Here is an 11,704-nt window from a genome sequence, read left to right as displayed (position 1 = left end):
GGCCCTGAGTATCTAGTATGACACACTGAGAAAGTCATCCTGATCTTTTTTAGTGTTGCGTCATATCATTTCATAACCCCGGAATAATTTGACATTTGCTTAGAACTTTTCATCAAGTATGGTTTTCGTTTTTGGAAGGTTGTCAGGGCGTTAAGTTTCCTGCAGAAAAGTATCGATTCGTGCACAGATAAGCCGAAAGCAGTTCATATTCCTCGTGGTACGCTTCAGGTTTGTTTTCCACCTATCCGATTTTGAGACTCTTCATAGTGCAGTTAGGAAAATTTCCACGACCATCAGTTTGACCCCTTTTTAAAGTAGCTGAGTTCAGCGTGTCCCAAAAACTACCAATACTGTACATGGTCTGTGAGCTGAAAAAAATTCCAAGACTACTGTTGTAGTTAGGTTCTGAGCATCATAATTTTTTTCTATAATAAATTTCAACTAACATTGTGCTCAAGTCCTAGATAGAAATGTGTTTCCTTTAAGTAGCTTACGGATTTCTTCTAATTATAGAAAGGTTATCCTTGTGACTACCGTGGGATCTGAATAAGTTCGTGGTTTTATTAGGAATAGTTATGTTATAGTTCTATTCCTTTTCCCAGGATTGACAGGTTTGCAGAGATTCGAAGGAAACTCAGTCTCATGAGTTCTGTGTGCTTTTGTATTTAGATGACATTTATTCACAAAGGCTTCGATGAGATACGTCGACTTGGTCTCAGGAGCGAAACTGAACAGGTACTTGATTTTCCTTCTTACTATCGTGGATGGCATCATCCGTACTTGTGCTACACAGTGACACCTTAAACTTACCATATCTTGTGGCTATGTAGGTGGTTCGGCATGCATCTCCCCCTGGGGAAACCGGAATGCTTGTTGTTGATTCTGTAGTGAGTGCATTGCTTCATTATTAACACAACAATAATTATGTTTATAGAAAAAGGATTGTTCAAGCGGTGGCTAAAAATTTACGTCTTAAATATGATGTCATGACTTGTGGTAGGTGCCAAATGGCCCTGCTGATAAACACTTAGAGCCGGGAGATGTTCTTATTCGTGTGAACGGCACAGTAAGTTATCTCAATTACATCTTTTTAGTGAGGATTGTTTTTTTTCTTTGCCTCGAGCAATCTAGAATTTTGATGTCTCTGTTGCAACATTGGTATGAAACGCATGGGTTAAAATTTAGTTAGAACCTATTAATCAATACAATTTCAGTGTCTAGTTCTTTCTGTTCCTCGTTTTCTAAATTTCTCTTTATGCATGTCATTTTTATCACAGGTGCTTACGCAATTTCTAAGCTTGGAGAATCTGATTGATGACGGTGTTGGCCAGATAGTTGAATTGGAAATTGAAAGGGGTGGACAGCCAATAACTGTTAGTGTATCTGTGAGTTCCATTCTTCTGTTTCTAACATTGGTTTCTTATGCGCCCTGCAATATTCTAGGATACATGTAGCCGTTTTTTATCTTTTCTCTTGGCTATTAAATTCGTTATTGCTACTCAATTCTTTTTCCCTGGGAAAAGTCCTCGGTATCTTGTAACTTTCATCTAGGGTTTCATAATCTGCTTAACTGTGGTTGATACTTACTGTCTTTCATAATGATCTAGATCCTGTGTTTATGTATTTTCTGACACAGGTTCAGGATTTACACTCAATCACTCCAGATCACTTCCTGGAAGTAAGTGGTGGTGTAATTCATCCGTTGTCTTATCAGCAGGTAAGTACGACTTGAAAAGATATGGTTGAACTTTTTTTTGCTGCTTTGTGCATGTACCTGTATGCGTGATATTCTTGTGTCCTACAGGTCTAATTGTTGTTTTTATAGGTTAGTCTTGGGGCTAAGGTTTATTTGTGCACTGATCTACCCAATGATGATTTAGAGTACTCTTCCGTTTTTCAAAGTAACATGTTTATCTGAAATGTTAGTTGGTTCATAATATATATCTCCAGAGAGGATGCTCTTTGTGAATATAGCAATGCTAAATGTATGACCCTGGAACTCGTTATTGTAGTATCAGTTAGAAAATTGTATGATGCTTTGAAGAAACATTGACTTTATCTTCCATAGCGCACACTGGCTTGCTAGATTGAATGTGGAAACATGTACTGACACTCTTATGGGCATCAGCTGATCTTAAAAGTTGTTGATGTAACAGGCTCGTAATTTTCGTTTTCCTTGTGGTCTGGCTTATGTCGCGGACCCTGGGTAAGCCGCCTCAACTTCCTTCCTCCATCGAAGTTTTCACATTTTCTTGATCCATGTGCAATTCCCTAATAGGTTCCAACAGAAAAGAGTGTTTCCTTTTATGTTCTTTTGGTTCTGAAATTTATTTAGCTGCTTACTCGGTACAAGAAGTGAGCTGTAACTTATTCTAATACGCCACTTAATCTTGAAAATTATAGTTCGTATCTCTTCATCAAAGATTTTAAGATAGTTCACGTTTAGCTTATTGACTTATTTTCTATTTTCTATTTTCTTGACTGATGTGTCAATATTGTTACATGCAAGCTTATTGTGAATCATTTTCAGAACGTTCTCTGTATTTCTAGATTTACTTGGTGAGCTATTTCCTATGCAGATACATGCTATTTAGAGCTGGGGTCCCACGACATGCTATCATAAAGAAGGTTGCTAATGAAGATATTTCCTGTCTTTCGGATTTAATTTCCGTTCTTTCAAAGCTGTCTAGGGGTGCTCGTGTCCCCTTGGAATATATGTCTCACACTGATCGTCATCGCAAGAAGGTGATGTATCTTGTTTAAAAGTTTTTTTTTTGTAAGACGTCCTAACCCACTGTAATCTTGTTTTTTTAACTCTATAATATTTACTCAAAATGAGATAGTACTTATTTTTGGGTTTCATTTCGTGCAGTCTGTTTTAGTCACAATTGATCGTCATGAATGGTACGCTCCTCCACAGTTGTATACCCGTAATGACAGTTCTGGTTTATGGGATGTGAAACCTGCAATCGAACCTGCTACTGCTCCATCATCTGTTGGTAATAATGGTTTGCCTATATGCCAAAATACCATTCTCTGCCATCATGATACAGAGCCTATGCATGAAGTCGATGTTCGTGGGGATACTGATACTGTGGCTACTATTGAAGCCTCTAGTGGGGATAGTTCACAGAATGATTTTGGCTCAGAAGCAAAGAAACAAAGAGTGGAAGATGATTCTTCAGATGGAACTGTTGCAAACGGTTCCTTATATGGGAGTGTTTCAAAATCTGATGATGCAATGGCAACAGATAATTCGGTTTTAAGAGACTACGAAGGTGAAACAGCACTGTCAGCTAATGCTTCTTTGGCTGAACGTGCTATTGAGCCCGCTCTTGTCATGTTTGAGGTAAAGATTAAGAATTCTCGTAGGAGTGGATTATATGATCTGGTGATCGAAATTACTGTCTTGGCTTAATATGTTGGTTGGTATTTGTAATTGTGAGTATAGTTCTTATTATGGTTAAGAGCAACTTGCATCTGCTGAAAATAAGTTCTCTTATGCAGGTTCATGTGCCACCATCGTGCAGTCTTGATGGTGTTCATTCACAACACTTCTTTGGGACTGGCATCATTATTTATCATTCTTCAAACATGGGACTTGCTGTGGTGGACAAAAACACTGTTGCGATTTCTGCATCTGATGTTATGTTGTCCTTTGCTGCTTTTCCTGTCGAGATTCCTGGAGAGGTTAGATTCCTCTGAGGATCTTCCAGTTCATGGAAGGAAGCTTTAATAATGATATTTCTTAACTGAAGTGCAGGTGGTATTTCTTCATCCTGTTCACAACTATGCTCTTATTGCCTACAATCCGTCAGCAATGGGCCCTGCCAGTGCTTCTTTTATTCGTGCAGCTGAGCTACTACCTGGTATGTTAGTACAAATCTCTAGCAAAGCACCCTTGGGGTTCCATATTTATATGCTGGTTGGCTATTGCTATTTTTTGTTAACCATTTGAAAGTTCACTATTGCTCTGTTTGGATATTGCCGCTCGTTTAAACGTTCCGTTATCTAGTCAAATTAATGGGAAGAGTTCATGTTGCAATGTCTTTGCTGAAAACAGAACCTGCACTGCAACGTGGAGATTCAGTTTATCTTGTCGGATTGAGTAGGAACCTTCAAGCTACATCAAGAAAATCTATGGTAACCAATCCATGTGCAGCTTTAAACATTGGGTCTGCTGATTCTCCCCGCTACAGAGCAACTAATATGGAAGTAATCGAGCTTGATACAGGTGAAGAATTTAAAGCCTTTCACATCAAATTTAGTTACTATAAAACTTGTTCGAAACTCACTTTGTTTTCTTCTTGTATCGTTGCAGATTTTGGTAGCTCATTTTCAGGAGCGCTGACTGATGAGCTCGGGAGGATTCGGGCCATATGGGGGAGCTTTTCGACTCAGGTTCATCTTCCCACTTTGCAGTTAACAAAATTTTTATGTGTTTTCTAACATGCTGCTTTCTTGTGAATTGATCACAGGTTAAATATAGTTCCACTTCGTCCGAAGACCATCAGTTTGTCAGAGGTATCCCAATATATGCGATCAGCCAAGTCCTCGAGAAAATCATAACTGGTGGAAACGGACCATCACTTCTAATAAATGGTGTGAAAAGGCCAATGCCACTCGTTCGGATTTTAGAAGTTGAGTTGTACCCTACTTTGCTCTCAAAAGCCCGGAGTTTTGGTCTGAGTGATGAATGGATCCAAGTAAGCCTGTTCTTGCTTATGTATAGCCACAGTAATTTCACACCATACCTTTGACAAAGTGCTATTCTACTAAAAGCAGGTATACTCCATATACTTTATTGATTGTTCTTACAGATTCTAGTCAAGAAGGATCCTGTTAGAAGACAAGTTCTGCGTGTTAAAGGCTGCCTGGCAGGATCAAAAGCTGAAAATCTTCTAGAACAAGGCGACATGGTTCTGGCAGTCAATAAGATGCCAGTTACATGCTACAATGACATTGAAGCCGCTTGCCGAACACTGGATACTGGTAGCCACAGCGATGAGAATCTCGATCTAACAATCCTTCGACAGGTGACACCATTAACTCCTGGCTTCTTGAGAACATCTTATTGTCTATTTTCTTCTCCGTTATCATCGGAGTCCTTGTGTGGACTGATCAAACCACCTGTGAAAATAGTTTAAGTTAGGTGAAGAAGAAAGGTTTACTAGTTTATTATACTCAAGAGTCTTGATTGTTTGGCAGGGCCGAGAAATGGAGCTCGTAGTTGGAACTGATAAAAGAGATGGAAACGGAACTACAAAGAGCGATAAACTGGTGCGGGTGCGTTGTTCAAGATCCTCATCCTGCGGTTCGTGCTCTTGGGTTTCTTCCTGAGGAAGGTCATGGTGTCTATGTGACAAGGTATACTAGTTATTGACCTATATATTGAATATCATTTTGGTTCAAACACTAGAAACTGATTCTTCTCAACCGAACTAGATTTGGATTTGATCGCTGACAAATGTTTGTTCTCAGATGGTGTCACGGGAGTCCAGCACATCGATATGGCCTCTATGCACTTCAGTGGATCGTGGAAGTTAACGGGAAGAAGACTCCTGATCTCAACGCATTTGCAGATGCTACCAAGGTTTTGTCGCATTCCTTACAAAAAAAAAAACTCACACTTCCAAGTTTACTTTGGCCCTAAAGAAAAGTGATGCAGCCCAGCCATATCTTAGTTTTAATCTTAGATTGTTTCTTTGCGATTTAACAGGAACTGGAACACGGGCAGTTTGTACGTATAAGGACCGTTCATCTTAACGGCAAGCCACGAGTGTTGACTCTGAAACAAGATCTCCATTATTGGCCCACTTGGGAGCTGAGGTTCGACCCAGAGACTGCTCTTTGGCGTAGAAATATATTGAAAGCTTTAAGGTAAAAGGCCTCTTTAGATGATCCATTACTTTGAAAAGCTCTTATGGTCTTTTCTCATATGCATACTCCAACTTTGTTGTATTTTTATCGAGATTATACTCAACATCTTGATTATAACATTACTGTACTAGAATTGTCATTATAATTTACAGGAAAAAAAAACTAAATAAGAAGGATTTTTCATCCATTAAATGTTGTCGTAATTTATGTTTCTTCTAAATTCTAATTCTACAATCACTTTTGTTTGATTTCAAATCGTTCTCATGTATGTGATACGCCTCGGTAAATTAAAACATTACTATAGTGACTAATTTTTATAATAGAATTTTACAAGAATCTCTCACACATTTTTTTTCAAAAAGTTATTGTAACATTAATATATATATGATAAAATGTTTTTATTTGAACTCTTTGATGAGGATGATAAATATTGAATACTACTTGCTAATATACATCAAAGTCTTAAACTCCTCAAAGCTAATACAACCATCACCATCGGCATCAAAGGCTCGAACCATCTCCATGCAGCTCTCGACCGTACACTTTTCCCCAAGACCAGTCATCACCACATATAACTCATTCGCTGATATTTTCCCATCACAATCAATATCATATAGTTTTACGATTTGGTCCATGCATGAAGCGAACTCAGCCGCATCGATCTTACCATCACCGTTCGTGTCAAGCTGGTTGAACATCACGACAAGTTTATCTGAGGGAATGGTCGGAGAGAGAGCATGAATAGCATCACGAAATTCCTCACATGAGATCTTACCGTCTTTGTTCTTGTCAAATTTCGCAAATATATCACTTATAGACAGATTCATATTCATATCAACTTTTTTTTCTTTCTTAAAGCTTGTGTTAATATGAAATGTTGTATTCTTATATATAGGATTTGAAGTTATTATGTATTAGGTGATTTGTTTCCCGTGTACGCGTTTGCAAATTTTGCTTGATTAAATTTCTATGTGGAATAGATTTGTATATTTTACTGGAATAGAAAATAACATTTGCAGAAAAAGAAATTAATCTGTTTTTTTAAAATAAATCTGTTTTCATGAAAATAAAATTAAATATATAAATTTCCAAGAATGTATAGATGTGATTCTAAAAATGGATTTGTTTCATCTTATTGTTACATTTGGATTCGATAATAACATTTACTGAAAAGAAATAAATCTGTTTTCATGAAAAGAAAAATTATATATATATATATATATATAAATTTCTAAGAGTGTATAAATTTGATTCTAGAAATGGATTTATTTCATCTATTGTTAAAAAAATATTTATTTCATCTTATTGTTACATTCTCTTGGTTTCAATTATCTATCCTAACAAAACACATGTATTCTAAAATGGATGGATATATTTTCATGCATCTCTCATTATCACATAATTCATACACGTTAGATTTATTATTGACACTTGCGAAGCAACAAAAGTGATTGAAAGAAGACATAAACTAGTTACTCCCTCCGTTTCATATTACTTGTCGTTCTAGGTTTATACACACAAATTAATAAAATATTTAGTTTTATATATTTTCAAAATAAAAACATTATTACCACTACACCTAACCATATATCAACCAATAGAAAAGCAGAGTAGAGAATATTGTCAATAAATTTTGTATTGAAAATCGAAAATGACACTTATTTTAAAACGAAAATTCTATTCTAAAATAACAAATAATTTGAAACGGAGGAAGTATATACGAGAGTATGAGACTAAACATCTCTTTCAATTGGGGCAAGTTTTTTTTTATCAGAGATATTGACATTTTGTGATATTAATTATTAATAATTTATTATGATCTGTCGATGTGCATCTCATTAATTAACATTTGTGTGCTCCGTAGCTCCACCCTCTGAAATTTCTTGCTAAAGTTGGGACTTCTGTTATACAAACCAAACACTAGTTATACAGACATCAAAAGCTACAATTGTAGGCAAGAAGACATGTCCAAAATCCTACAAGAGATTCATGATTTACATGCAAAATTTCGAAAATGCTTATTATGTTTTTTAAGGTGGCTTCTACAATTTTGAAAGAAAGTCTTTACGTGTCACGTTTTTAACGTACTCACATATTCACGTTTCATTGTTATTTTTAAAAAACATTCGCTTAAATTCAACAGCAGGAGCTTTCATTTATTCGTAAGAAAACAAACAAGGCCGAGAAACCTCTAAACCAATACAATAAACATCACAATAAGACTTATTCGTCACTAATTATATTAGTGAATACACTTAACAAGAATGCAATTTACTCTTCTTTAAATGTCACTAAAGACCATGGCCATAAACTCCTCAAAGTTCAAATGACCATCACCATCTGCATCAGCAATTTGAACCTTCTTGGCGCAACTATCCTTAGTGCACTTTTTCCCTAGCTTAGTCATACTCACATACAACCCATCGGCTGGTATCTTTCCATCACCGTCAACGTCACAAAAATCGAAGACTTCCTTCAACATCTTTTCAATGCACGACGTAAATTCAGCAGCGCCGACTTGGCCGTCACCATCCACGTCCATATCATTAAACATGGCCTTGATCTCTCCCTCAGAAAAGGTTTTACAAAAAGCAAGAGCTGCGTTGTGAAACTCTTGTAATGAAAGTTTACCGTCGTTGTTCTTGTCGAACTTTGCAAAGACTTGTGTCGCAGACATTCTCTTAATTAAATGTTTTTGTTTGATATTATTCTTTTGCTTTGAGAATTTTGTGTGAAATACGAGAACATATGTTCTTTTATTTATAGTGTTTGAAAACCCTAAATAATATAAAAAATGAGATATATTTCCAATTAATGATGAGCAAAAGTAGAAAAATATATAAAATAAGTGATATAAAAAGGGATATAATATGTAAATTGAATTCGGTTCAAAAAAAAAATATGTAAATTGCAAAAGATGATGAAGATTCCAAGATATTGTATACTGTATTTAATTGTAAAAATTGGTTGATATTAATCTCTAATCTTTTCAAAAATAAGAAAACTTTATTTTTAGTACAAGAAAAGTTAATGTAATTTTTTACTTTTTCATATTTTATTATTTAGATTGGATTGACTTTGACACATGTTAATCTTACAATTTATGCATATAAACTCTACCAAACTAAAATAATGAAATATTTACAGGAAAAAGGATAAGGTAAAAAAAATTTCAATTCATATAATATAGAAAAGGGAAAAAATATGAGAAATATACAATTTTAAAATTTCTGTAATCAAATAGGAAACGAATATCTGTCATACTTATCCTATAATTTGGGTATGTATACTGAATCATCATTCTTATCAAACATTCATAGTTCAATAGTGCTGATAAACTACAACTTATCTCTTGCATGAATGTGAGAATCCAACACATAGATGGAGATTGGAGATAGATTTTGATCAAAATATTAAAAGCATAAACATTATTCTTCTAAATATAGAATTCATTGATTCACTATGTTGGGTTTTGGATTAGGCCGGCTCTTTAGTTACGCACCCTCATAAAAAATATCAATAGCCCATTATCAGTTTTTAACAGATTTAAATTAAATCCGGTCTGAGATGATGGTTTGGCAAACCGAATCGAATACGTTAACCGTTTGATAGAAAGAGAGAGAGAGAAGCGTTAAGTAATTGACACATTTACCCTTCGTCTCCTTTTCTCTCCGTCTCCGATCATAATAAGCCGCCACTCGCGAGGGAACCACCGGCTTCGAGATATCGGAAATGGAGGAAGATGCAGCCGCTCCTAACTCAGGTTCCGATTTGAACCTCGGGGGAAAGCGCGGCAAATCTATCGAAGAGTGCCAGGACATGATTCAGCGAAGTTTCCGAAGTATATATTTTTTTCTCAGTATTATATTAGCAAATCTAGGGTTTAGGATTCTAGAATCAATCAAGAGTTTCAGGTTCATTATGGTAATATTGAAACTAGTTTGTTTTGGATTTAGATCCGATAGTGAAGTATCTGATGGAGCAAATGGAGAAATCAGGGTGCAGAGTTGGTGATAACTTCGTCAAGGCGGTTGTGTGTACTGGTCCTGTTGCTGGTGGCTTCACTAAAGGAAGAGGGGTAAGCTCTAACACTGCTCTTCTTGTTTGGGCCTTTGTTAATTAATGTTTTTTGATGACTGATCAGTTTCTTTTTTTTTTGTTTTGAAGATCACTGTGTGTAGTAACTATCTGACCATTCAAGATGAAGTGAACCAAGTGGTTATACATGAGTTGATCCATGCTTATGACGAGTGCCGTGCCAAGAATCTGGATTGGACTAACTGTGCTCATCATGCCTGCAGCGAGGTCATTGCATTGTTAGCTAGTTAGCTTTACCAATGTCAAGTCCAGTTCTTGATAGTGTTTCTTGTGTGTTCTTTAAATAGATACGTGCAGGTCATTTAAGCGGTGACTGCCATTTCAAGAGAGAACTTCTGAGGGGTTTCATTAAATTACGAGGGCATGAACAAGTAAGTCACACTATAAGAAGAAGAAGAATTGCATATGTGGAATCATGGATGATTGTTGTTAATATTGACTTGATTCTTGATTTTTTTCTTTTTTTTTTTTTGCAAAAGGAATGTATAAAAAGAAGAGTGCTGAAATCGCTTCGTGGCAACCCGTATTGCTCTGAAGTAGCAGCTAAAGACGCCATGGAAGCAGTGTGGGATACTTGTTACAATGACACTAAGCCTTTCGACAGAGCTCCTTGAAGTTGAAGTTGAGGTATTACATCTCTTTATATTACTTCTGCTTCAAGGTTTTGAACTTCAACTTCATCTTTGAAGATCGATATAAAGCTGGCAAAACAGTTGGATCCAGCCGTTGATTTTTCTTTTGTCACATCTATTATTCAGAATACAAGGTCCATTAATGAAAAGACCGAGTCACATTCTATTTATAGTAACTTCAGTTTTCCTCCTTAGATCGCCTAGTTTAAAGCATAGCCTCAGCTTCTCTTCACATTCAAACCTCTTTATATAATAACTCTCACGACCATCTCACTCCTCCGACCAATCGAAGAAACATTTAAAACAATGGCTGACGCGACAGAAAAAGCTGAGCACGACCGTATTTTCAAGAAGTTTGATGCTAACGGTGATGGAACTATCTCTTCAACCGAGCTTGGAGATGCTCTCAAGAACCTTGGCTCGGTAACGCACGATGACGTTAAGCGTATGATGGCTGAGATTGACACCGATGGTGATGGATTCATATCGTACCAAGAGTTTTCTGATTTCGCTAAGGCTAATCGTGGCCTTATGAAAGACGTCGCCAAGATTTTCTAAGCGACATTTTCAGACTTATATTGATATGAAATTTTAATCATGTTTAGTATTTTTTTGTAATGACAATCATTTGATTAAGAATGTTTCATTTTTCTTTATGTTTTCATTTCATGTAATGATATATTGAAGAATCCTCCATTCATTAGTGTTTATTTCGATTTGTATTTTAGCGTGGGCTGAAATGGTTCTAGACAGCAATTTATATTGTCCAAGCCCATCTGGACTTATTGAGAATGACTACCGAAACAAAACAAAAATTGATTTACTGAAATAAAACAAATATTGCAATTAACACCCCAGGTATATTATAACATACAGCTAAATTTTGGTGCAAAAATTTCAAATATATATTGTGCTTAGTGTGATAATATTATTGTAATATCCTTAGATATCTTTATTTATCAGACTCTACAAAAGATGCTATAAAACTTTAGAATAAAATTTTGTTTTAGCTCTCCCTTTTATAGCCTCTAGATAACTTAGTCAAATATGTCTATGCATAAGATAAAGACAGTGTAACAAAGAATGGTTGGTAA

The 11,704-nt window shown here is 35.9% G+C and overlaps 4 protein-coding genes and 1 pseudogene across 4 annotated transcripts; 3 read left to right on the top strand and 2 right to left on the bottom strand.

Moving 5' to 3' along the window:
* Nucleotides 1-94: 94 nt before the first annotated feature.
* LOC130504675 (protease Do-like 7) lies at nt 95-6,072 on the top strand (annotated as a pseudogene).
* Nucleotides 6,073-6,317: 245 nt separating this feature from the next.
* On the bottom strand, nt 6,318-6,713 carry LOC130504674 (probable calcium-binding protein CML33). Its single transcript, XM_056999294.1, has one exon. It carries the CDS (start codon nt 6,711-6,713, stop codon nt 6,318-6,320), a length of 396 nt encoding a protein of 131 aa, XP_056855274.1.
* Nucleotides 6,714-8,149: 1,436 nt separating this feature from the next.
* LOC130504673 (probable calcium-binding protein CML34) lies at nt 8,150-8,589 on the bottom strand. Its single transcript, XM_056999293.1, has one exon. The coding sequence runs from the start codon at nt 8,555-8,557 to the stop codon at nt 8,162-8,164; it is 396 nt and encodes a 131-aa protein (XP_056855273.1). The 5' UTR covers nt 8,558-8,589; the 3' UTR covers nt 8,150-8,161.
* A 937-nt stretch (nt 8,590-9,526) lies between these two features.
* LOC130504671 (mitochondrial inner membrane protease ATP23) lies at nt 9,527-10,800 on the top strand. Its single transcript, XM_056999291.1, has 5 exons — nt 9,527-9,721; nt 9,837-9,958; nt 10,048-10,185; nt 10,266-10,349; nt 10,458-10,800. Exons 1-5 carry the CDS (start codon nt 9,613-9,615, stop codon nt 10,590-10,592), a joined length of 588 nt encoding a protein of 195 aa, XP_056855271.1. The 5' UTR covers nt 9,527-9,612; the 3' UTR covers nt 10,593-10,800.
* Nucleotides 10,801-10,916: 116 nt separating this feature from the next.
* On the top strand, nt 10,917-11,332 carry LOC130504672 (polcalcin Bra n 2-like). Its single transcript, XM_056999292.1, has one exon. It carries the CDS (start codon nt 10,917-10,919, stop codon nt 11,166-11,168), a length of 252 nt encoding a protein of 83 aa, XP_056855272.1. The 3' UTR covers nt 11,169-11,332.
* Nucleotides 11,333-11,704: the final 372 nt, after the last annotated feature.

Source organism: Raphanus sativus, unplaced genomic scaffold, assembly GCF_000801105.2.
Source record: "Raphanus sativus cultivar WK10039 unplaced genomic scaffold, ASM80110v3 Scaffold1725, whole genome shotgun sequence".
Classification (NCBI taxonomy): Eukaryota; Viridiplantae; Streptophyta; class Magnoliopsida; order Brassicales; family Brassicaceae; genus Raphanus; species Raphanus sativus.
The sequence above is the reverse complement of the archived record's forward strand: the minus strand, read 5'-3'. Positions and strand labels throughout refer to the sequence as shown.

Excerpts from the sequence above, each read along its gene's own strand:
- LOC130504674 (XM_056999294.1), bottom strand. The coding sequence starts at position 6,713 with ATGAATATGAATCTGTCTATAAGTGATATATTTGCGAAATTTGACAAG.
- LOC130504673 (XM_056999293.1), bottom strand. The coding sequence starts at position 8,557 with ATGTCTGCGACACAAGTCTTTGCAAAGTTCGACAAGAACAACGACGGT.
- LOC130504671 (XM_056999291.1), top strand. The coding sequence starts at position 9,613 with ATGGAGGAAGATGCAGCCGCTCCTAACTCAGGTTCCGATTTGAACCTC. Across the intron at positions 10,186-10,265 it reads CTCATCATGCCTGCAGCGAG|ATACGTGCAGGTCATTTAAG; the intron begins GTCATTGCATTG and ends TTCTTTAAATAG. Across the intron at positions 10,350-10,457 it reads AATTACGAGGGCATGAACAA|GAATGTATAAAAAGAAGAGT; the intron begins GTAAGTCACACT and ends TTTTTGCAAAAG.
- LOC130504672 (XM_056999292.1), top strand. The coding sequence starts at position 10,917 with ATGGCTGACGCGACAGAAAAAGCTGAGCACGACCGTATTTTCAAGAAG.